At 50.0% G+C, this 21,388-nt stretch overlaps 4 protein-coding genes across 4 annotated transcripts; 1 reads left to right on the forward strand and 3 right to left on the reverse strand.

Moving 5' to 3' along the window:
- The first annotated feature begins 1,059 nt into the window (after positions 1 to 1,059).
- Positions 1,060 to 2,707, forward strand: LOC131267788 (serine protease inhibitor 28Dc-like). Its single transcript, XM_058270743.1, has 2 exons — positions 1,060 to 1,535; positions 1,611 to 2,707. Exons 1-2 carry the CDS (start codon positions 1,060 to 1,062, stop codon positions 2,563 to 2,565), a joined length of 1,431 nt encoding a protein of 476 aa, XP_058126726.1. The 3' UTR covers positions 2,566 to 2,707.
- Positions 2,708 to 3,675: 968 nt separating this feature from the next.
- On the reverse strand, positions 3,676 to 5,578 carry LOC131267791 (uncharacterized). Its single transcript, XM_058270745.1, has 2 exons — positions 4,516 to 5,578; positions 3,676 to 4,430 (listed from the first exon to the last, which is right to left on the reverse strand). The coding sequence occupies exons 1-2, from the start codon at positions 5,576 to 5,578 to the stop codon at positions 4,237 to 4,239; spliced, it is 1,257 nt and encodes a 418-aa protein (XP_058126728.1). The 3' UTR covers positions 3,676 to 4,236.
- A 1,475-nt stretch (positions 5,579 to 7,053) lies between these two features.
- Positions 7,054 to 15,152, reverse strand: LOC131267267 (CCR4-NOT transcription complex subunit 1). Its single transcript, XM_058270098.1, has 9 exons — positions 10,656 to 15,152; positions 10,440 to 10,562; positions 9,736 to 10,365; positions 9,312 to 9,659; positions 8,682 to 9,239; positions 8,361 to 8,602; positions 8,072 to 8,282; positions 7,839 to 7,987; positions 7,054 to 7,753 (listed from the first exon to the last, which is right to left on the reverse strand). The coding sequence occupies exons 1-9, from the start codon at positions 15,135 to 15,137 to the stop codon at positions 7,660 to 7,662; spliced, it is 6,837 nt and encodes a 2,278-aa protein (XP_058126081.1). The 5' UTR covers positions 15,138 to 15,152; the 3' UTR covers positions 7,054 to 7,659.
- Positions 15,153 to 18,693: 3,541 nt separating this feature from the next.
- Positions 18,694 to 21,251, reverse strand: LOC131262843 (exocyst complex component 3). Its single transcript, XM_058264925.1, has 2 exons — positions 20,201 to 21,251; positions 18,694 to 20,124 (listed from the first exon to the last, which is right to left on the reverse strand). The coding sequence occupies exons 1-2, from the start codon at positions 21,170 to 21,172 to the stop codon at positions 18,883 to 18,885; spliced, it is 2,214 nt and encodes a 737-aa protein (XP_058120908.1). The 5' UTR covers positions 21,173 to 21,251; the 3' UTR covers positions 18,694 to 18,882.
- Between the last annotated feature and the right edge of the window lie 137 nt (positions 21,252 to 21,388).

Consider the following 21,388-nt stretch of genomic DNA (forward strand, 5'->3'; position numbering starts at 1 on the left):
CGCAGGACACTATGACATATAAGAATTTACTCAGAAACATCGTTAGCCTACTCGTCTACACACTTGCCGGACTAAGCATAAAGGCACTAACCATGTAAATGAGCCATTCTTGGAGTCAGTGTAAAATGTAAACCCCAGCATATACACGTACACAAAACACTAACAACTGTGTACGATCGTAAAAGACAGCTGTTACGCACTGGTCAAACCTGTTAAGCAGCTCGAGATCGTCTGGACAATCCGGTCGAGAATTCTAAACTCAAAGGGCTCCACACAACCATTCATTCACTTATATACACATGCATTGCACTACCGGGCGGCTCCATTAAGGAGTATATAAAGATGCTCGTGTAAATATATTTATAAATCTTTCTGCAGATCGCACCTGGAAGTGACCGGCATGGAACTTAACACCTTCTTCTATAAAATACATAGGGGTTATTCCCATCAGACTGATCGAACTTCAAAATTACCGTTAAAGCATGAAAGGAAATTTTAAACAGTATCTCTTTAACCTATGACTCATTTTTCGTAGGTTTACCTTGCAACAATCCCTTTGTGCCCGATGGAGAAGCTTTCCGTGTGCACACACACACAACGGAATTAACATGTGTTTCGCTGTGGCCGTTCCGTGGAATCTGAATGGAACTGGAATCCGAAGCGGAACGGAGCGAGACGTTCAGAAAGCCAGTTTATAAACAGCACACAAAGTTGGCGCCATCGTCAGTCAAGAAGGGATGGGCAAGCTACACATTTCGCTTCGTTTCAACTGCGTCTGTGTGGCGGGTTTTTCCAACCAAGTCATTTAACGAAATCCCAATCTGGCAACGCAGTCGCGTACGGACTGCCGTCAACGAACGACGGTCAGCATATCGGCGGTTTGCATCTATGACCGAGCGGTTATCACGTGAAATTTTGAGCGAGCCATAATTAAGGCTCTAGGAAAGGCGAACAAGAAAAAGATCGTATTTAAGAAACGATTCGAGCTATAGAAAGTCGACCAAGAACACGATCGACGATCGGTACGATCGAGAAAAAGACACAAGTGAAGCGAACAGAATGAAACTTGGCGTAGGAACCTCACGTACGGGTAAGATACCGTTGCTCTTACCCTCGCTGCTACTGCTGAGCAGTCTTCTCTGGTGCGAGACGATCGCCTACAGAAACGCTCCTACGAAGGACGTTAGTGAGAAACTGGTGGCGGCCATCAATGATCTTGGCCGTTCGCTAGGGAAGCAACTAGATTCGAACGGTGACGACAGCACAAAGGCTGAGATTTTCTCGCCAGTAAGCATCGGAACCATGATGTTCTTACTACTACGCATTGCTAATGGAAGCTTGCGGAACGAACTTCTCGCAATGCTGGGCCTGAACGGAGTGGAACATATTACGAAGAATTTCGGCCACCTGCTGGAGGAGTTAACGAGCGACATAGCCAGCAATGGTATACTGGATGAGCTTCCCGGTTGGCACACCAAACAGTCTTGCTATCCACCGGAGTATGCCGACGAATACGAGGACTACATTGACGAGTCGTGAGTAGAGACACCCTGGCTTTATGGGCTACACCGTGCAGAGCATTAATGTGTATTTAACTGTCGCGTTTTCAGTAATCTTTCCGAACCGGTCGACCCGAATATCATACGGATTGCCAACGGAATGTTCGTGCAGGATGGTTTGATACATAACAACACCGATATGGTGGAGCTTGCTAGGCAGCTCTATAAGGCACGGATTGCGAGGGTAGACTTCCGCCAGCAGCCAGAGAACGCGCGGAACAGCATCAACCAGTGGGTGGACAGTAGTACTAATGGCCGGATTAAGGAGATCCTTCCCGCCAGCTTACCGCGCACTACCCAGCTGGTGCTTGCCAGTGCCCTCTACTTCAAGGCCAGCTGGGAAACGTTCTTCAATGACCCGCAGTACACGCGGAACCAGCCCTTCTTCCCGGACGGTGAGGATAAGCCTGCCGTCGATGTGCCCACCATGTTCACCGGCGGGTGTTTCCCGTACTTCGCCTCATCCGAGCACGACGCCAGCATCATGGCCTTCCCGTACCGCAACCGTACCACCTCGATGTACATCATCCTGCCGAATGCGTCCAACCGGGAGAAGGTGCGCGCCTTGCGGGCGAAACTCGGTGCAGCCGAACTGGACCAGCTAATCGGCCAGATGGTGCGCCGGAAAGCGATGGTAGTGTTTCCCCGGATGCATGTTAACAGCCACTACAACCTTCGCGATTCCCTGGAACAGCTTGGCGTCAAATCGCTGTTCGATCCGACTAAGCGGAATTTCAAAATCGAACAATCTCCCAAGGTAAAGGGCAAGCCCAGGGACCAAGACGCGGTCAAGAAATCGCCGAAGCTGTACGTCGACTCGATGGTGCACCAGGTCGATCTGGAGGTGAACGAGCACGGCACCGAGGGTGGGGCCGTCACGATGGCCGTCATGGATCGCTCAGCGCCGCCGGTAACCTTCCGCGTGAGAGGACCCTTCCTAATCGCCATTCGACACGACCCAACAAAAATGCTCCTATTCTACGGCGCCGTCTACGATCCGTCCTAAGCATTTCACACACCATGATAGGCAGAAGGCTAGCCTTATCGGTTACATGACCGTGGATGAACAGTTGTAGCAACATATCGGTGTCATGATAATGCATTGCATCGCTCCTTGCAGGTCAATGCATTCCATTCCAAGGCATGTAGTAAACTATCCTTGGCCTCCATCGGGCGATGACTGTTTAGTTTATTTTCTATCTAGAAAAGTGTATATTTTTAGTCCATTTTTTATAAAAATTATCTCCTCTAACAAAGCTGAAAGGGAAAATGTGGTGGAAGTGTTTTAAATTAAAAAAAAAACACGTTTGTTTAGTTAAACTATCTGCGATAAATCAGGACAAAGTACTTGTGTTTGTCGGAACATGATCCTCTCGGACAATCCTTCCGCGTGTGTGGGTGTGTAATGTTACAAGTAATAGTTCAATGAATAGCAACCATGAGGCTACTTTACATTAACAATCACCAATGGCGCCGAACACCGTTATCTCGCGCAGCGCAGATGGCAAATAGGCGAAGATTTCCAAGTAAGCTTTAACCCTCGCGCAACGTCCGTGACTATGCAATGCAGCAACAAATGCGCACGACGCAAGCCGGTATGCAAATTATTCACTCGTTGTGCAAAAATGTTACGAACAGGTTTCTCCGTTCACGTGGATCCTGAGTTTAGAATAAAGATTAGACATGTGGATTTTCCCATTGACATAAACATGCGTTCGACTCGAGAAAGAACATTCCGAAAAAAAAATTTATCACCACGTGGTCCGTGGTGCGGATAACAGAATATTATCAAGGCTAGCATAGTTTCATAAATAAAATATCTAAACGAATGCTGGGAAGTAAATCTCCTTAACTAACGGAACGGAAAAACCACATCAAGGTGGACGTTGCAAAATAAAAGGATGGAAAGTTCCAAAAATAAGCGCGTCAAATTGACGCAACAGGATTTGTATTCGGAAATCAAAGAACCGGATTCTCATGTGACTGACCTCAACAGACACTGAAGCAAATTTGTTTTGGCTCTTCGTCGTGCGTCTTAGCTAGACGGAATTTCCCAACTGTTTGATACTGGCAAGAGTATCACACCTCACTGTGGTACTATTATCGCTCATGGGTTCGTAATCTTATAGTAGAGGAAACAAAATAGGTGCGGGCCGGAGGGTTATCAGTAGCACCATATATTTTAATCGACAACTTTCACTTAACGCTCTCTTATCCTCGAACAGGCCCCTGTAAACACCAACTGTTATACCAACTTTTATTTCCGCATGATTAATTATCATGCTTTTCTTCGCAATTTTTGGCTTTGACAACTCCACAAAGCAGTCCATGCGATGGCTTCAGCGTTACCAAGTTGAATAAAAGGTACTAATCGATCAAAGTAGCACAGGAACAGTTTTCTATTCACTTCTCGAAAACTAGTTTTTGCTAGGATTGCTTGGTTTTTCAAACAAGAGTACTCGCTAATCAGAATTGTCTAAACCTCCAGAAAACTTATCTTTTCTTGTGTGCTTTGTAACAACTAGATTTTCGTTGTCATATCATCAGCGAAACGCTAATTTGGATCATTTTGTATTTCGACAGAACTCCAAATATTTTTAACACAGCTCAATAGACAATCATAACACAGATTAAAAAACTCAAATTAAATTCGCAATGGAATGAATGAGGAAAACATTCACTGTATGTAGCCCCGGGCATGTAGACTGTGCAGCAAAGGTACAACAACTTCCCGGTACTGGGTCCCGTTGTACTGTATGTCGCGTATGCGTTCCGCCTGTTTCTGGTCGAAGAACGCATCGAAGCTAATGTCCACATCGTCGGAGCGCTCCATCATGATGATTGGCAGCATAGAGACGGCACAAACAAGCCCTACGAAGAGGATGGCGTGTTTAAAAGATGGCAAACATTCGGACAGCATATTTTAAAAGATGAGAGGAGTTGGAGCTATTCTTACCGAAAAACTCGTACTCTTCGTATTCCTGCCTGACAGCCTCAAATGTCGGAATGGACGCGTAGTTGGCCGCTTGCAGCACATCCGAGAGCGATCGGTAGTATACCTTTAACAGATCATCGAGCAGTGTCAGGCGAACGTCGGCTTGTGGACAGTTGTACAGTGAGTAGACGAGATCGAAACCGGGGCTACCGTAGCACGATAGCTGGTAGTCGACGAACATGACCTCCCTCGGCACAGCCCCGTCGTCGTACCGGAACATCAGATTGTTGCTCCACAAGTCACCGTGATTCAGCACGTGAAATCGCGTAGTGCTCCGTTGTGGTTTCACGCTATCCGCGATACGTTGTTTGAAGGTGGGAAGGAGCGCTTGCAGCTTGGGCAGTATTTCCGCCTCCAGCTCGGGCCATCCGGTGGCGACGGAGAGAAACTTTTCCAGACCCGTCTGAAAAACGGCCAATATTGGATAATCCTCGACCTTCTGCTGGGGGTTGTAGAACCCGTACGAGTAGCGTTCGCGCAGCTGGCGTTCGTTATCCGCACTCTGGGCCGCGTACAGCATGGACGCGGCGTGAAACTTGCCAATCTTTCGCATCACCAGCTCGAGATGGGCATAGTCCAGGCCGCCGTGTGTTCGATCGCACATGCGAAACCCGATCGCCTTCAGGTCCTCGAACACGATCGTGCGCACGGGATCGGTGGTGGCGTAGTAACACTTCGCCCCGAACTGTTCGCCCGATGCGACGAGTCGCGAAAATTTCGGCAGCACCTCAAAAAACGTGGACGACTCCTTCCGGAACGCGTCGAGAATGTCCAGCGTGGCGCCACGATCTCCGACGTCGGGCATACATTTGGCCAGCAGGCGCTTCTCGGACGCGCCACCATCGTACAGCACGCGTATCCAGAACACGTCGCTCAGGTAGTTGTCCCCGGCAGAGGTTGCCGGACCGGCGGTGAAACTGTCGATCGTCACCGGCCGCTGGAGATCGTTTTCGAGCGAGCGCTTGATCAGCGATTCGGTCAGATAGCTCGGCAGTTGTTTGGTTCCTTCCGTGGCGGTAGACATCTTCCCAGGTACTGACCATTCCCGAGCTGGCCTCGGGAGTACATCTTACCAGGGCGTACTTCTCCCCAAAACCAAACAGACACACACACAGACGCGTTTACAGGCGCAACCAATAAAACCGTCCACTAGAATTTATATCACTTAGAGCAAATGCTTTTGCGACGGACAAAAAAAGAAACACACTGCAAAATATCTATTCGCACGCGACACGACCACCTCCATTATCTTGGCATGGAACGCCTCGCCTAACCCATCGTTACGGAGGAGAAGCGGACAATGATGGACAGTTTTCGTGGCGTGTGTCTCATCCGGATCATATCATCATTTCAACGCAACCGGACTCTAAAGAACCGGGAAGCTTTTTGCCCCCGCACTAATTACACAGCGGCTTTGGCATTGTAAACAACAGCATTACCGCGGGGAGAAATAGCGTTTAGACCACGCGGCCAAGCCACGATCGGATTAACCGTCTGTTTGAACGGCTAATGTAAAGAATAGCAAAGAAACTAAAATGGGTTGTTTTCCTTTGTTTGCCTGGTGAGAACTTTTCTTCCCACTGTATTATCGTTGCGGGCGGGATAATATTCGTGCATTAATGGTACACACTCTGAGTACGTCATTGTACTGTCACCCTGACATGCAGTCCAATTGGCTTGATTGGACATGCTCCTGGCGGTGTTTTATCGTACGCGTTGCATGACGAAGCGGTTCCACGGCCTCGTGGTCAAGGAAACAGCGAGTATGTGCAAGCATCAATTCGCGCCACCCATGTTGGCATAGCAACATCTTGTGCGTGAGAAAATTGACGAGATCAAAAGAAATCAGCTTCCTTTCAACTCGTTAACCCTCAGCTTACTAGACATTTCCCTTTCCATTCCGTAAAAAAATGACGATCGGACAATAATTTTGAAGTTATCCTCAGAACGGTAGGCAACTATAAATCGCCCTATAGTTTATGCCAGTCACGATCGCCTTGAACAAGATAAGTAAACCCAGCACCAGTTTAAATTGCAATATTGCAATACTGATATCCATCTAGATGAGCAATTGGTACGATCGTTTCGCCAAAACAATGGTAAACCCTTTGGCACGGTATCTTGCAACAACAATAAAGTCAATTGAAAGAGTTGGAAGGTTACGTAGAACGAATATTAGAGGTTTGATTCAATATCATCATGCGTTTTCGCTATAGGTAATTTAAATGTTTTTAGATAAAAGCCCATTTCAGAAGAAAGCTTCTTTCACCTAACGCAAATTGTCAAACGCATCCTGAATTCTAACTCATTCGTTGCTATGGTAACTTGCGTTGAAATGCGCTCAGCGAAATTCAGGAGGCGTTCGACCTTTTAGCGTTAAGTGAAAGACGGGATCTCTTGAAAGGGACTTAATATTGTGCATCGCGTGTCATCTGAAAAGTGTGCAGTTACGAAATAAAATGTTTAATTATGCAATATTTCTCGATACATTTATTAAAATTATCACTATTATTATCGTTCGCAAAAACAAAAGAAACAACACAAAGTAAAATAGTTGCGCTACCTTTCTTCCTCGATACTCGATGCTACGTGAAAGGAAACGAACGAACTGCAAAACAGTAGCACGAGCACGTTAAGTTTATCCTTTTATCCTGCACACTTTCCGAGTTTCTCTAACTCTTTCGAATGTTTTACAAATGTACATGGATGGATGCTGTTTCTTGGATGATACCACCGTTGCACGCTGTAGGTGCTTTCCTTATTTATTTATCCAATACCTACGGTGGCCACGCCGGAGATATGGAAAAACAAATTTGAAAGGTGCAGGCCGGCTTACATTTTCCCTGTTCACTAACAGCTCGCGATAAATAAACCTTTTTAAAAACTTGTTCATTATTTCGGCAATTGGCTATCGATGATGAATATATTTACACAGTGAATCCTTCCTTCCTTTCTTGTTAGTTTCATACACCGCTCAATCTCCCCCGTTTTCCTTACACCATTGACAATTTTAAAGTTCTTGGAAACTTACTTTGCACGAAACATTTCCTGATTTCTAGAGCATTCTCCTCTTCATCGCGCAAAGCGCGCACCCCGAGTGGCCGTTCAGCTGCACTCAGTTATGTCCGCGTCAACGTTCTGGATCTGCTGCTGGCTTTTGCTGGTCACCATGCACGATTTCGCTACTGACTCGAACAATCTAACGCGAAAGAGGGGAAAAAAAGTTGATTACATATTTCAACCAACGACGATGACTTACACTTTGATGTGTGCGCCATACTTACCGCTCAATCTCCGGTGCACAGTGGACGAAGTCGTGCTCCCAGAACTTGTAGACCGGGTTCTTGATCAACTCGATGAAGGTGATCAGCAGGCCCCACGGGTGCGGACGGTTCACGATCAAGCGCTCGAGCAGAACGCGTGTAATTTGTTCCTGGATATGCATGTAAAAATAAACCATTCATGAAACCACCAGCTCTTCATCATCGGAGGGTGAGGATCGTGTCGGCTCCCATACCTGAATTGCTTCCGAGTTGGCCTCGCCGAACAGGTACAGGATGCAGCAACTGAAGTAGTGCGTGTGACTGTTCGGATAGCGTAGCTGGTTGGCGATCGCGTTCAGGAAGAGGTAGCGCCCCTCCGTGTCCAGATCGACGGCAAGATTCTGGAAGATGTCCATGTGCGCACAGTGCATGATCGTCGCCATCGTTGGGCCCAAGTTCTTCGAGCTGTAAAATCGATACGGAATAAGATTTGCAATCAAATAATTGTGTCGAGTTTGAGAGGCGCTCCCTCCTTTCTCTTACCGTATGTGCGCAATGGCCTGTGTGCCAACGTACAGCACGAGCGCGTTCATGAGCGGAATATTGTACCGCGAGCCGATGTCGTTCGAAATTTGCAGATTCGAGCGCAGCTCGGACAGGAAGGTGACCGGGGCACGGGCCTTCAGATAAGAGTCCAGATCCTTCTTGAAGCTGGCCGGCTGAATCGTGGCCGCATAGTTGATGGAAACCCGCGGCGACCCACCGATATCAGTTAACATGTCCACCTGTAGAAGGGGAATTGAATAAATTTGTTTAATGAAGTTAAAACACATTTGTTTGTGATGATTTTGACAACTATCCTACCTTCAGGTTCGGTGTGAACGGATCGGGCAGACGCATGTTGCGTGGGTACGGCGAAAGAATCAGATTTCGCATCTGGATGCAGTTCGGCGGGATGACGTCGCAGAAAGCGAAGTGGTAGTCGCACAGAAACTCGGGGAAATCGTGCAGCAGCACCAGCAGCACGCGCAGCGTACCCTTGTACAGGTGGTGCACCGGTTTGGCCAGCTCGGCGTTGCGCAGGAACGGTGCGAGATACTTGAACAGATCGATCAGCAGCTGCGAGTACATGTGCCAGCCCTTCTGCTGCGGTGTCAGCGCCAGGATGCGCCCGATGAAGACACGGTGCGAGATCAGCTCGAGCCAGGAGTAACAGAAACCGGGTGCGCACGCCGGGCGCAGGAAGTGGAACGTGTGGCAGAAGGCGGTAATCACGCTGATGCCGATGTTCTCCAGCACCGGATCGGGTGCGGTCAGCTCGAGGAAAAGCATGATGAAGATGCGATGATAACCGACCTGCTGGAAGGACGTCGTGTGCACTTCCTGATCCTGCAGCAAGATGCCGACGACGATACCCAAAATCTGAAGCAAAAATCATGTGTCACGACGATCACAATACCCACCGGCACCCTTCCCTTTCTCCTCTCTACCTACCTTATTTAATAGATTCAGCTTCGTGTTGGTGTTACCACTCTCGCCCGAGTGCTTCACCAGCAGCGCGATAAGCCGTACGTAAGCATCGATGAACTGGAAGACCTTCGTCTTCGGCTCGTTGATGGTACGGTAGGTCAGATCGATGCAGTACTGGGTAGCAAAGCGGAAGAAGCGCGTCAGCGGCTCGTCGCCCTTCAAGATGCCGTGCATGTTCATTTTCGACACGAACAGGCTGAAACCCTTGAGCGGATCCCGCCCATTGGTTGGGGATAGGACAATCGACACCCAGTCCTTGAGCAGAAATTCGGCTCGCTCGAGAAAACCGGGTGGATCATCGCTTTCGGTTTGCTACGTGAAAAAGAAACCGTAAACGTAAGGTCAGTAGGTCACGCACGAAACGGCAGGATGACGGTAGATGACATACCCTCGCCTGAAGCACACCCATGTGGATGTAGGACGTCGGTCCGGAATGGGGCCGATCGGCCAAGATCGTGTTCGGGTCGTGAGCGGCGCGCAGCATGTCGATCAGATGCGCCAACCCTTCGGGAGCACGCGGATGTGCGGTGAAGCGGTGCAACATCTCGATCGTGCCCGCCAGCTCGTTCTCGTTGACGACCGAGTTGTGCCGTTCGTCGATGAAGTACGTCTGCAGCAGCTGCATCGCAAACACAATCGCCACGTAGTTGTTCCCATTGTCCATCAGCTGCACCAGCATCATGTCGTACTGCGGCACGTTGACGAAGTTGGACGAGATGAGCAGATCGACCGCCTCGACGTTGTAGCGAATGTCCTCGCGGCACTCGACCATATAGCGCGTGATCGCCTTGTTCGTCCACATCGGCCCGAACAGCCGCTGGTCCTGCATTAGGCGCATCACGCGCAGATGGATGTCCCGGTACAGCTTGATGTGCTCGAGCTGATCGGGAATGTTGACCAATCCTTCCATCAGCCCTTCGACGGCTTTGTTCAGCAGCGTGCAACCGGACAGATTATCCAACGTACGGTGTGCGTTGTACAGGTATTCCAACAGTATCTCCATGTTATTCGTGTGCACCTAAGGCAAGGAAGAAAAGTTTGATAATTCTCTCTACTGGTCATTCCGATCGTTTTTTTTTTTTGTAAACAAACCTGCAGCACCGGATGCGCACGGGCCGATTTGATGAAAGCATCCATCTTTCCAGCCAGCTCATCGTATACGGCTCCAATGTCATCCGGAGTGGCCGCTGCGAAAGGTTGTGTCGGCATAATTTCCTGCAAAAATACAAAACAAAATGTTATTTTCATTGCATTTCGCTAAGTAATGAACAAAGTATGGCTTAAACACAATAAAACAATCATACATACCGGCATTTTCGGCACGAAGAGAGCCGTCGCGTCCCGATCGGTGATCGGTAGGAAGCCGGGAATGTTGCGCGCAAACTCCTCGTACACGGCCAGCTGACCCGGCAGCACACCGTTCACGTTCAGCCGGACGCGCTCGGGCAGCCGCTCCGCCTGGTAGGTGAGAACACTTGCGTCACAGAACCGGCGACCCTCCTGTCTGGCAAGTTTGCGCATATCGTAGTCGTTGGACAGGATTTTGTCGATGTCAGCCGACACGCGCTCGGCGGCCGTCTTCTGGATGAACGCCGCCACCACGTCGATGTTGTCGTACGCTAGCTGAGTCGCGGCCGCGTCCGCCAGCTCCTTTTGGGTCGGGTTGAGCGCCGTCATGAGGTGAAGCTTGATGTTGGTCTGGAACGCCTGCATAACCTGGTCGCGGCAGGTGATCATGGCCATACCGGCCGCCAGGCAGCGCGCCAGGCTGATGGCTGCCCGGCGCATCCGTGTCTCGTCGGGCTCGAGCGCAAAGTCCTTCCGGATGATCTGCTCGGACGTCTTCGAGGCGATCTTCACGCTCCGGTCGACGACGGCCGAGATCCAGTCGGTGACCGTCTTCTCGATGGCCGTCTTTACCATCTGCTTGAGGTGTGCGTGCGTGTGCATGATGGCAAGGTTCGGCGAGTAGGTGATGAGCGGTCCGATGCCGCTCAGGTTCGCAATGTTGATGTCGGAAAAGTGGAACCGTGGCTCGGGCGGACCGCCGGACACCGCCAGCGCCGAGTCCAACCCGGCAGCGTTCGCCGGTGAGCTCGACGGCCCACTAGCACCACCCATTTCTTCCGGTATGCCCGGCGGCATCTGAGAGAGACCGCTGGCACCACCAACACCGACACCGGCACCACCGACACCACCGCCAGCCGCCATCATGGCTGCTGCGGCCGCAGCTGCAGCTGCCGCCGACGCCGCCGCCACCACTTCCTTCGGGGGCTTCGGTTGCGAGAGCTGATGTTCGATGTTCTGTGCCCGCTCCGGGTCCTTCAGGTAGATGGCGGGCTTGAGATCGCTCACGTCGATGTTGAGGTTCTTGCACAGCACCTCGATCTCGAACTTGAGGTTTAGCTTGAGGTCCGGCTCTTGATGCAGCTCCGCGAGCAGATTCATGATCGACATCGTCCACGGGTTGGGCGGCTTGAAGACCTTACTCTTGGCGCACGACTCCAGCACCTTCGCCACGAACGGAACAACGTACAGCAGCTCCTGCTGACCCTTGTTGTACGCCTCCACCAGCAGCGACTTGAAGTCGATGTCCAAATGTAGAATCGGTTTGTTGCGCCCCAACGTCATCATGCCCAGCCAGTGGCCCAGGTTTTTGAGCAGCGACCGGTCGGAGAAGTTAGCAATACCCTTGTCGGAGCGCAGCAGCACACGGATGTTGCGGAACGTCTCCTTCGTGACCAACCGGTTGATGTCCGGGATCTTGAGCGCGTCGAGGAAGTTCGAGTACAGCACGTGGAAGTTGACCTCGATCGAGGCACGCTTCAGCACGAGATACTGCGCCAACCAGGCGTAGTAGTCCTTCTGCAGGATCTCCTTGATCTCCTCGCACTTTTGCGACAGATTGATCAGGCTGAGATTGTTGAAGATGAATGCCGTCTTGTCCTGGATCGCGTCCGGCGGTGCGATGATCTTCTCCTCGCGATCCTGCGTCGCCACCAACAGCGTGTCGATGTTGGTCGCGTTGGCGATCGATTTGACGCGCGGAGGCTGCCCACCACTGGAACCACCACCTCCACCTCCGCCACCGGGCGTTCCTCCTGACCCGGCAGCAGCGGCCAGCCCGGCACCGAGATTCATCTTGCCTGGGGTACCAGCCGCGCCACCCGCCACTCCCGACGCTCCCCCCACGATCGACGTCAGATTGCTCGTGCCGGTGACGGAGTTGCTTCGGTAGAGGGGATTACCTACCGGGCCGCCGGATCCCGCGGCCACATTGACCCCGGCGGCGGCGGCACCACCACCTCCCGCATGCATAAACTGCGGGGTTGGCAGCGGGCCCGGACCGAGCGTCTTGTTCGGTGGCTCCAGGCTTTGAGCCCCGTACTCAATGTACTCGATCAGATGCGGCGGAAACTCGGTGAAGTGCGCGATCGTGTGCACGTACTCGCAATACTTCGGGTACAGGTGCAGCTTGTTCTTGAACCGATCCAGCGCCGTAATGCCGAAGTAGTACATCTTCGAGCCCTCCGGTTTCTTGAGCGCATCGAGCACGCACCGGAGGGCAAGGCCGAGGGCGACGTACGTCGTGACGAGATTACGCTCAACCATGCCGCCAAACAGCTGCGCCGTCGTCTGCAGCTCCTTCTCAGGGTACTGCGGGAAGAACTTGTACTCCTCGAACAGATTGCGCAGCATACACTGGTACACGTCGTTCTCGCGCCGGTTGTTCGAGTCCTTGAAGCGCTGCAGCATATCGAGCACCTCGTCGATCGAAAGGGTCGGATGCGGCGGATGGTTGTAGATGCGCTGGAAGTAGCTGTTCGCTTCGTCTTCCACCTCCTTCGAGACCGGTTGTGCCATATCACCCTGGAACGGAGATTGGGAGATGGCGGACACGGCGCTTGCGGGCATGCCACCTCCTACTCCAAGCCCCACGAGCTTATCGTTGGGAGCTTGCTGCTGTTGCTGTTGTTGCTGCTGAAGGCGACCGAGGGAACCGACCTGAGCTGCCGTAGCCGCCCCCGGTGGAAGCGACATCATCGCGAACGGACTGCTCGAAGGAAGAAGCCGCGACGGAGAGGCCGGCGTTGTGATGATGTTGTTGAAACTGAACGCACTATTTCCGCCCGGTCCGCCGATGTTCAAACCACCAATGTTCGCCGTCAAACTGTTCAACGCATCCACCGTCGGTGGAGGGAACATCTGTGTGCCCATGGCAGCAGCGGACGCGCCCGCGCTGAACGCATCCAGACCTCGGTGTGGTTGACGCAAAACTCCCGGCGGCGGTGCTTGCTGTTGCTGCTGCTGAAGCTGAAGCGTTTGCTGCTGCTGCTGTTGCTGTTGCTGCTGCTGCTGTTGTTGCTGTTGTTGCTGTTGCTGTTGCTGCTGCTGCTGCTGTTGTTGCTGCGCCGCGCGGTTCTTCTGCGCGGAGCTCAACATAATGCCGTACTGCGACATGCTGACGATCATTTCATTCACTTCCGGGCTCACGTTCCCGATGCATCCCTGCAGGCAGTTCAGAATCGTACTCAACGTTTCCGGAGGCAGCTGGGCGGACTTCGGAATTTGCTCCTCCGTGTACTTGCCGCCCGCACCGCCGCCCATGATTTGCGGACAACGGCGCTGCAGAAACTTGATGATCGTCTTCACGAACGGTTCCGAGTGTTCGCGGATCTTGTCCGCGAGCCACTTTTCAAGCTTCAGATACTCCCGCCGTGACGCTAGGCACGCCAGATCGATGATGAACATGAACGAGCGAACGTTCAGCAGTCCCGACAGGGCCTTCAGGTCCTGCGCCACGTCAAGGATACGGGACAGCCGGGATTGGTCGCTATCACCCCGCAAGTACCACTCGGACATCGAATGGAGAATGATGTGCCTGAGCGTCAGGTTAAAGTTCGTGTGATTCCAGGCATGATGGAGAATGGTGCCCGAATTCGGATGGTTGCCCAGGAAAATCGGTATCAAACTGGTGAACAGATCTTGCCGAGGAACCGTCAGCGGAGGGTTGATTTGCAGTAGCGCCAGAAACAGGATGTCCGGACACAACTGCATCGGTACCTTGAAGATGTCCATCACCTGCACGTACAGACCCTGGTCGGCGATGTACAGCAGCACGTCGACCAGATGCAGCGACATCCACGAAGCGACCTCCTTGTTGTCCGTCTCCGGTGGCGTTTTGAGCAGCTCCACCGACACGCTCGTGTAGATGTGATCGGCAAACGAGTACAGGTCCTGGTTCTTCAGGATCAGCGAGATGATCGCCAGTTGACCCTCGGAGTTGGACCACCGCTGGTACAGACACTCCGACGGGAAGTGTTGCCCCATGTTGCTCGCCTGCATTCCCATCTTCACGATCGTCAGCAGCAGCGACAAACCGGCCCGATCCTTCAGCATAAACTCCGGATGGTCCATCGCGAGACAAACGTCTTTCCAGTTCAGATTAGGCACAACCTCCTTCAACGCCTGCACCAACACGTCCGGTTTCCAGGTGACGTTTTCCGTCGCCGACGAGCCGCCGCCATTGGGGCCGTCCTTCTGACCTCCCTTTTGCCCACCCGAAGGATCATTGCTGCCCTGCGGCCAGAACGTGCTCGGTGTCGGCAGGTTGATGTTGCTCTCCGACAGCGATTCGTGCGTCAGGCACATCGAGGACACGATCTTGGCCACATCCTGGGGCGTGATTTCGCGTCCACCCACCTTCAGCAGATGGTTCTTACAGTCGTCCAGCGTGGCGGTGAACGAATAGCCCACCTCGACCACCAGGTTCGTCCAGGACGTCTCCATGATCGACGACTGCAGGATGCTGTGCGTGTTGAGCTTCAATATTTCGGCCGAAATCTCCGAGTTCTCCGCGTACAGTAGCGGGGCAAGAATCAGCGGGACGCGATCTCGCGGGAAATCGCGGCACAGTTGCTGCGTGAAGCGCGTGAACGTCTGATCGGAGAGTCCGTACGCTGCGTGCTTGCCGTAGGAAATGAGCGCGAGGATCTGCTGCAGAAACTCGGGCGAAACGTCGTTGAGACTTCCTTCAACGTTACTCGCAACGGTATCTGCAAAGGTAAATGGAGCTATTATACCGTGTAAAATATTGTATTTCCTTATTGAGCTTTCCTCCTGTTAGCAAAACAACAGTTGTTTATTGATCCATCGATCGATCGATGATAAGATAGCCTTAGAGTGGACCCTATTCCCTATCCCTTCACGACGATTACAAACACATCTTTCCACCTTTGTTATGCATACAAAAAATACATCGGTTGTTATGAAATTCCTTCGCTAAAGGAATGATGTAATAGGAAAATGATGTTCTCCATCGAAAATGAAAAAGTTCTTACCCGAATCGACGTATGTTTCTATAAGTCCGGTGAGACAAGTAAGCAGATGAGTCTCAGCAACCCGTACCGTTTCCGGATGTTTAGAGTTGAGCAGCGCAATCGAAAGTGCCGCTTCCTGGATCGGCGTACAGGAGAGGATCTTCGATATCTGCGTCAATAGGTTTGGCGTTGGTTTTAGTGACTTTAGAAGCAGGTTGAGAAAGCGGAAAAAAGATAAATGAGTCATAAATTAAAACATTATGCCACTGTTTCTTGTTCCTCAAAAGGAGGTTATGCAGCCACGGTTTTTGTTCTTCATACCGTCTGTGCAGTTCCTTCTTCTTTTCTATAGAAAAAGACACACATGCACAAAAAGGATGGTATGAAGGACATCTCATCCGTCATGTGGTAACTATTCTTCGGTTGCTAACTCACCTTTTGCTGCGGGAACGGATTGTCGATGGCAAAGCAAACGTTCGCGACCAACTGCGGTTTGTTTGACAGGCTCGCAAGTTCAGTGGCCAGCAAGCGAGCCTGGCAATAACCACGGGAGGCGGAATGTGCGACGTCTCCGAAGTCAATCGACGAGAATAAACAACGCAGCAAATGACGATCCGCTTCTAGTCCAAAGTCTTTCACTAACTGCACAGGGGCCGTACCAAGTTTCGATGATCCCCAGATGCGGATTGTCGTAGTTCCGAGAGGAGCAAAGGGTCGGCGATTGACGGTCGATGTCGAAATACGCGATGGACGTGACGGGTAGAAAGATTCACCAAGCGAAGAAAATTGGACGAATTAGTTTTTTTTTTCTTTTTCACTATACAGCTACCAGGAAAAGAACGATTGAGAGCGGCCTTTTTTGCGGTACAGGATGGATAGGAAGAAAAAAAAAACTGGTCTGGAGAAGCGACCAAAGACGACGACGGTGGTGAAAAAAGAAAAGAAAGAAAAAATTGCAGGTTCTCTGCGTCGAGTCTGTCCGTGGGGCCCCAACAGCTTCCTTACTGATCGAATTACGGGAATGGCACGAAACAGAGGTCAAACTTTACCTTTTCCTTTGTCACAAACGCAGTGAAAACGGCTTGCCCGGAGAATTTTCCATCTTTTTGTCCGTTTTACTACCGCAAAGAGCCCGAAAACCGTGTTGAACTCTCCAAGTCCAGATCGCTTCTCTTTCACTTCCGATTAAACATGGCGGAATGGAGTAGTGTGGGAAACTCAGTCCGAACCTATCCGTTCCAGCATAAGGAACGGTGTTTCCAGTTCCAGATAAAAGGACTAACCAAATAGCTCAATATTTTTTTATTTTTTGTTAGTGTTTTAAATTGAAGCTGCTTTTATTGGGGACGCTTTCTTAAACACGTTCACTTTGCAACAATAATTAACGCAAAATGTTGCTGCATCGCACATTCGGGATCGGAATCATCCTAAAAGGACGAGCACCTAGTTCCACCTAGTTTTCTTTTGCAAGCTCAGGATAACAACTAGCACCAGCTACACAATAAAAACATGTCCTTTAACCGATAGCGAACTCGAGTCGTATCAAGACTCCCGTAAATCATAACATAAATATATCGGCGATTTATTTCTTTTCCTGTTTTAACACACGACGTTAACAAAGTTGTTTGTCAATTGCACAACCGTGAATTAAGTATGTCAGTCTCTATTTGTGCAACGATTTGTGCAAAACAATGTACATTTCTTCACTAGCACTTTTTCCCACATTGCCACAAATTTATGTAAATTTAACCATGTTTAACTGATCACTTTCATAACCGAGTATCTAAGTGACCTGTTAAACAGACAATCCTTTGCTACGTGGACTAAAAAATCCACAGGAGGCTGACTTTCTAACTAAAAACACACAAAGCATGTTCATTTTACGCGTTTTCGACTAATTCACAATTCATTTTTTAGAATTCAACACAATACGCTGAGGGTAGTTAACATTTAGGTGCCATTTTCGTTCATCTACAACGCGTATTATCTTGAAGTTGCCAACTTTCTCCCGCGAACTACTACTGCCCCTCGTCCGCCGCTCAATCGAACTTTCCTCAAGAATCTGATTTCGAGTACGAACAAATGCATCGCACTAGTTTGTCAGTACTCACCTGTGCTAGCTGACGACTTGTGACCGCAAAGTTCTTCTTGTTCACGTTCGACACAAAGTGACTGATCTGCGTTAAGGCGTATGTGAAAGGGTCTTGGTTCATACTTCCATCCAAATCGATTACGAGCGCTTTCAACACCGTGGTTGAAGCCCTCCCAAGTGTGCACGGCAAAAATAGTAAGGGATCCCGAGGCGGCCGATGCCCGACTTACTACTGCTACCTTCCTCGACGGCTACTAGGATGCTGGTATCTGTTTAGCTATTTGCTGCTCGCGGTCGCAGTTTTCAGGTGTTTCAGCTCGCTGTGTTTCTTGGTTTGTTGACGAACTTCTCGTTGCTGACGAAGACTGACTGACAGCTCTGAACTTGACGTTTAACCAATTACCGCTTCATTGACCTTCAAACTACTAAACCTGTCGCCCGCCGAGGTCGAAATTACCGCTTCGTTCAACCAATCACAGTTCTTCCCTGTCTTGATGACGGTGATGACGAAAGTTGATGATGGCGATGTCGAAAAGTGGTGACGAGCTTAGTTTGGTATTTTCTCGATCGAGCCACTTTTTCCGCCAACCTTCTGCGCGCTCTTCTGAAGAGCACTATCAAGATAATTTGTGTCTGCAATAGCAATCTAATCGAAGCGGCCGAACTGAAGCAAAAGCAACGAAAAACCTCGCGAATGAAACTCTATTTATATTCCTGACGTCTCGTCGCGCTCACTAGAGTGGAAGCACTGATCTGCACCTGCTGCCTGGTTCAGTGTAAGTGACTCCAGATCCGAGAATCGTCGTAGATTTGCTAATAAAATTTGATAATTTCAGTGAAAGATCCCACTAAAACGTATCTTATTTTTTTACTTAAGTTCCGTCAAAAATAAAAACTTGTTTCAAGTACGTGTATAAATTTTAAGCGAAATTATAAATTGCGTGGGTTAAAGGAACGAGAACTTCATACCTAGGTACTGCCATTTGGAGTATCATGGCTAATCCGATGAAATATTCCAACTCCCGTTTTTAAAACTCCCGCCGCATGCATTACTCTTTTAAATATATATTTTATATTTGTTAGGTTCCCTTTTGCTATTACAAATTAGAGATAATTGCTTATCCTACCACAACTTATCTGAGAATACTATTTCCTTGAAGATTGCATCCTGCTTGTCGTGGCTTATGGTAGATTTGCGCGAAGCCAGCGCATCCTGCACTTTTTCCTTCACTTCGCTACTCTTAAAATCGTTTCTCATGTAGAACAAGCGCACCAGCTGATCCTCGGTTATCGAAGGATAAGAGGAAAGCAGCGAGTGCAGATCCAGCACCAACATTTCCGCGTCCGAGTTAAGCAGTCCAGCCAAGTTGGAAATCACATCAATTGGGGAATCACTTTTCGCCACATTCGGTGCCACCTTTTCAAAGAACACCTTAATTTGTTTGGCCTCTCTGGCGATCTTCTTCCCGAGGACCTCACATTCGGCGCGAGTTTTGTTCAACCGCTTCGAGAGCATCGCCTTTATGTATCGCTTTGCGACCATCTTCTGCGCCTCACCGATCACGTACTCAAAGTTGGCCGCTCGCAGGTGGTTATAGTCCTGGAAGTAGTCCTCGAGCGTCACACATATCGTATCGACCGACACGGATGATGCGGTCCAATCGGCGGTAAACAGTTTATTGAAATGGCCCTCAAGATCGAGGAACGCTTCCTCGAGCAGGAACAGTCCCGTCTCGTCGCGGAGTGTTTGATAGGTTTTAACCAGCTTCTCAAACTCCTCGTAATGCTGAGTCTTTGATTTCGGCCAGTACAACTGCTTCAGTTGCTGGGCAATCTCGATCATCTGCTGGCAATTGTTCACAATCGTTATGATGTGCTGCGTGAAGAACGGTGCCTGACTACGATCGCGGAAGTGACGTTCCTTGTACTCGATTATCGCCGTCCGATAAATGTGCCCGTACTTGGTCATCTGCTGGATGCTCAGGATGAGCGCGTTAAATGTTAAATCGGAATGGGTCGTGTTGGTGACCTGCAGATTCTGATCGATCATCTGGTAGATGATCATCGGAGCAGACGTGTGGTAGTACTGATCGCTCGAATCCATCTCGACCCCGTTGATCCAGTCCGCTTTCTCCGTCTCCAACGTTTTAGTCATCCACTCCTGATAGTTGCGTTCCATCGTGCGAAGGTAAGCGGTTTCCATTTCTAGCAAACGATCTTTGCTCACCAGCGGACCAACATCGGATAAATCGATCTGCAGTTCCGGGTGTTGCATAAGCTCACGACCAGGATATGTGTTCATTATCCATGAAAGAATGGTTATGTATTCATTGCCTTCGAGGCCCGTTTGAATAAGTTCTTCAAGCTGAAAGTAAAAATGGAAATAAATTGCTAGGTCAGTCTTACCCGAAACTAACTCTCCAAACGATATAGAGCCTCACATATTTTGCCATTGCATTGTGGTACATTTTAACATATTCGTTCAGGATGTTGTAGTGTGGCGGGAAGCAGGGAACGCACAGTGATTTCACGACACGCAAATCTTCCAGCAGAAACTGTCTGGTGAGCTCCAGGTCTCGCACTAACCACATTTTATTGTCGGACCGTTCTTCCAGCTTCGATCCCTCGATGCGCTGTACGACCGCTTCGTTCAGTACGTCCAGTGCCTTTTGACGCCATCGCTTCGGACGCCCGGGTGCAATGAATCCCGTATTCTTCTGCTGCTGCAATGCGAACGCATCCGACTTCTCTTCCCGCTCGATGATGCGAAGGGCCGTCACGATGACGGTCGGTTCCTTGCGCACCGTATTCAGCGTACGCTGCAGCACCAGACGAATCTTCTTTTCCAGCGTCACCGAAACGGTTTCCACCTTTTCAAAGTACCGCTTGAGTGTGATCTTGTCGTGGGCGTTTTGCTTCGGTAGCTTGTGCAGCTCGTACAGCAGATCATCGCGCGAGTTTTCCAGATCCGACAGACACTGGTGGGCGTGCAACAGCTTGTCCTCCTCGATCCACTGCATCGCCTTATCAACACTCGATTGCACGGTAAAGATGTGCTTCAAATTTTCCATCGCCGTCATGTACTGCGAATGCTTGGCGTTTTCATCACGGACACTCTCGAGCGTATCGTAGATTTCCGGAACATCCGCGAGCATCGCGAACGCATTTTTCATCCTATCACCAATCTCCTGGATTTGATCCAGCGCAGTTTGGAGCTTTTTTACGCCTATCTTTACGTCGTCGGTTTGGTTTTGCATGCACGTCTTCAATTGGGCGTCCATGGAAAGGTTCTTACGGTAGATGCGTCGACGATACTGATCTACCTTTTCCATCTGGTTGGAGCGCTGGAGCATGTTCTTCACCTCGTTCAAAGCCGCCTGGCGCGCTTCCTGATGGATTTGTTCAAGATCCATCCCGAGCGGATCTTCTATCGTATTTTTTCACTAATTTGTTTAAAAGGTTCACACTTTGTTGATCCGCTGAACTATTTGCTTGTTGTGAGAAATTTCTGTCTAAATTCCTAACACAAGGCTACTTGATTACCAGGTTAGGTTGGAGGCATTTTTCAAACGAGCGGTTTTCGTTTGCGTTGGGGTCAGAATAATATTCTTGATTTATAATGTTCTTAT

The sequence above is a fragment of the Anopheles coustani genome, chromosome 2 (assembly GCF_943734705.1).
Source record: "Anopheles coustani chromosome 2, idAnoCousDA_361_x.2, whole genome shotgun sequence".
Lineage (NCBI taxonomy): Eukaryota > Metazoa > Arthropoda > Insecta > Diptera > Culicidae > Anopheles > Anopheles coustani.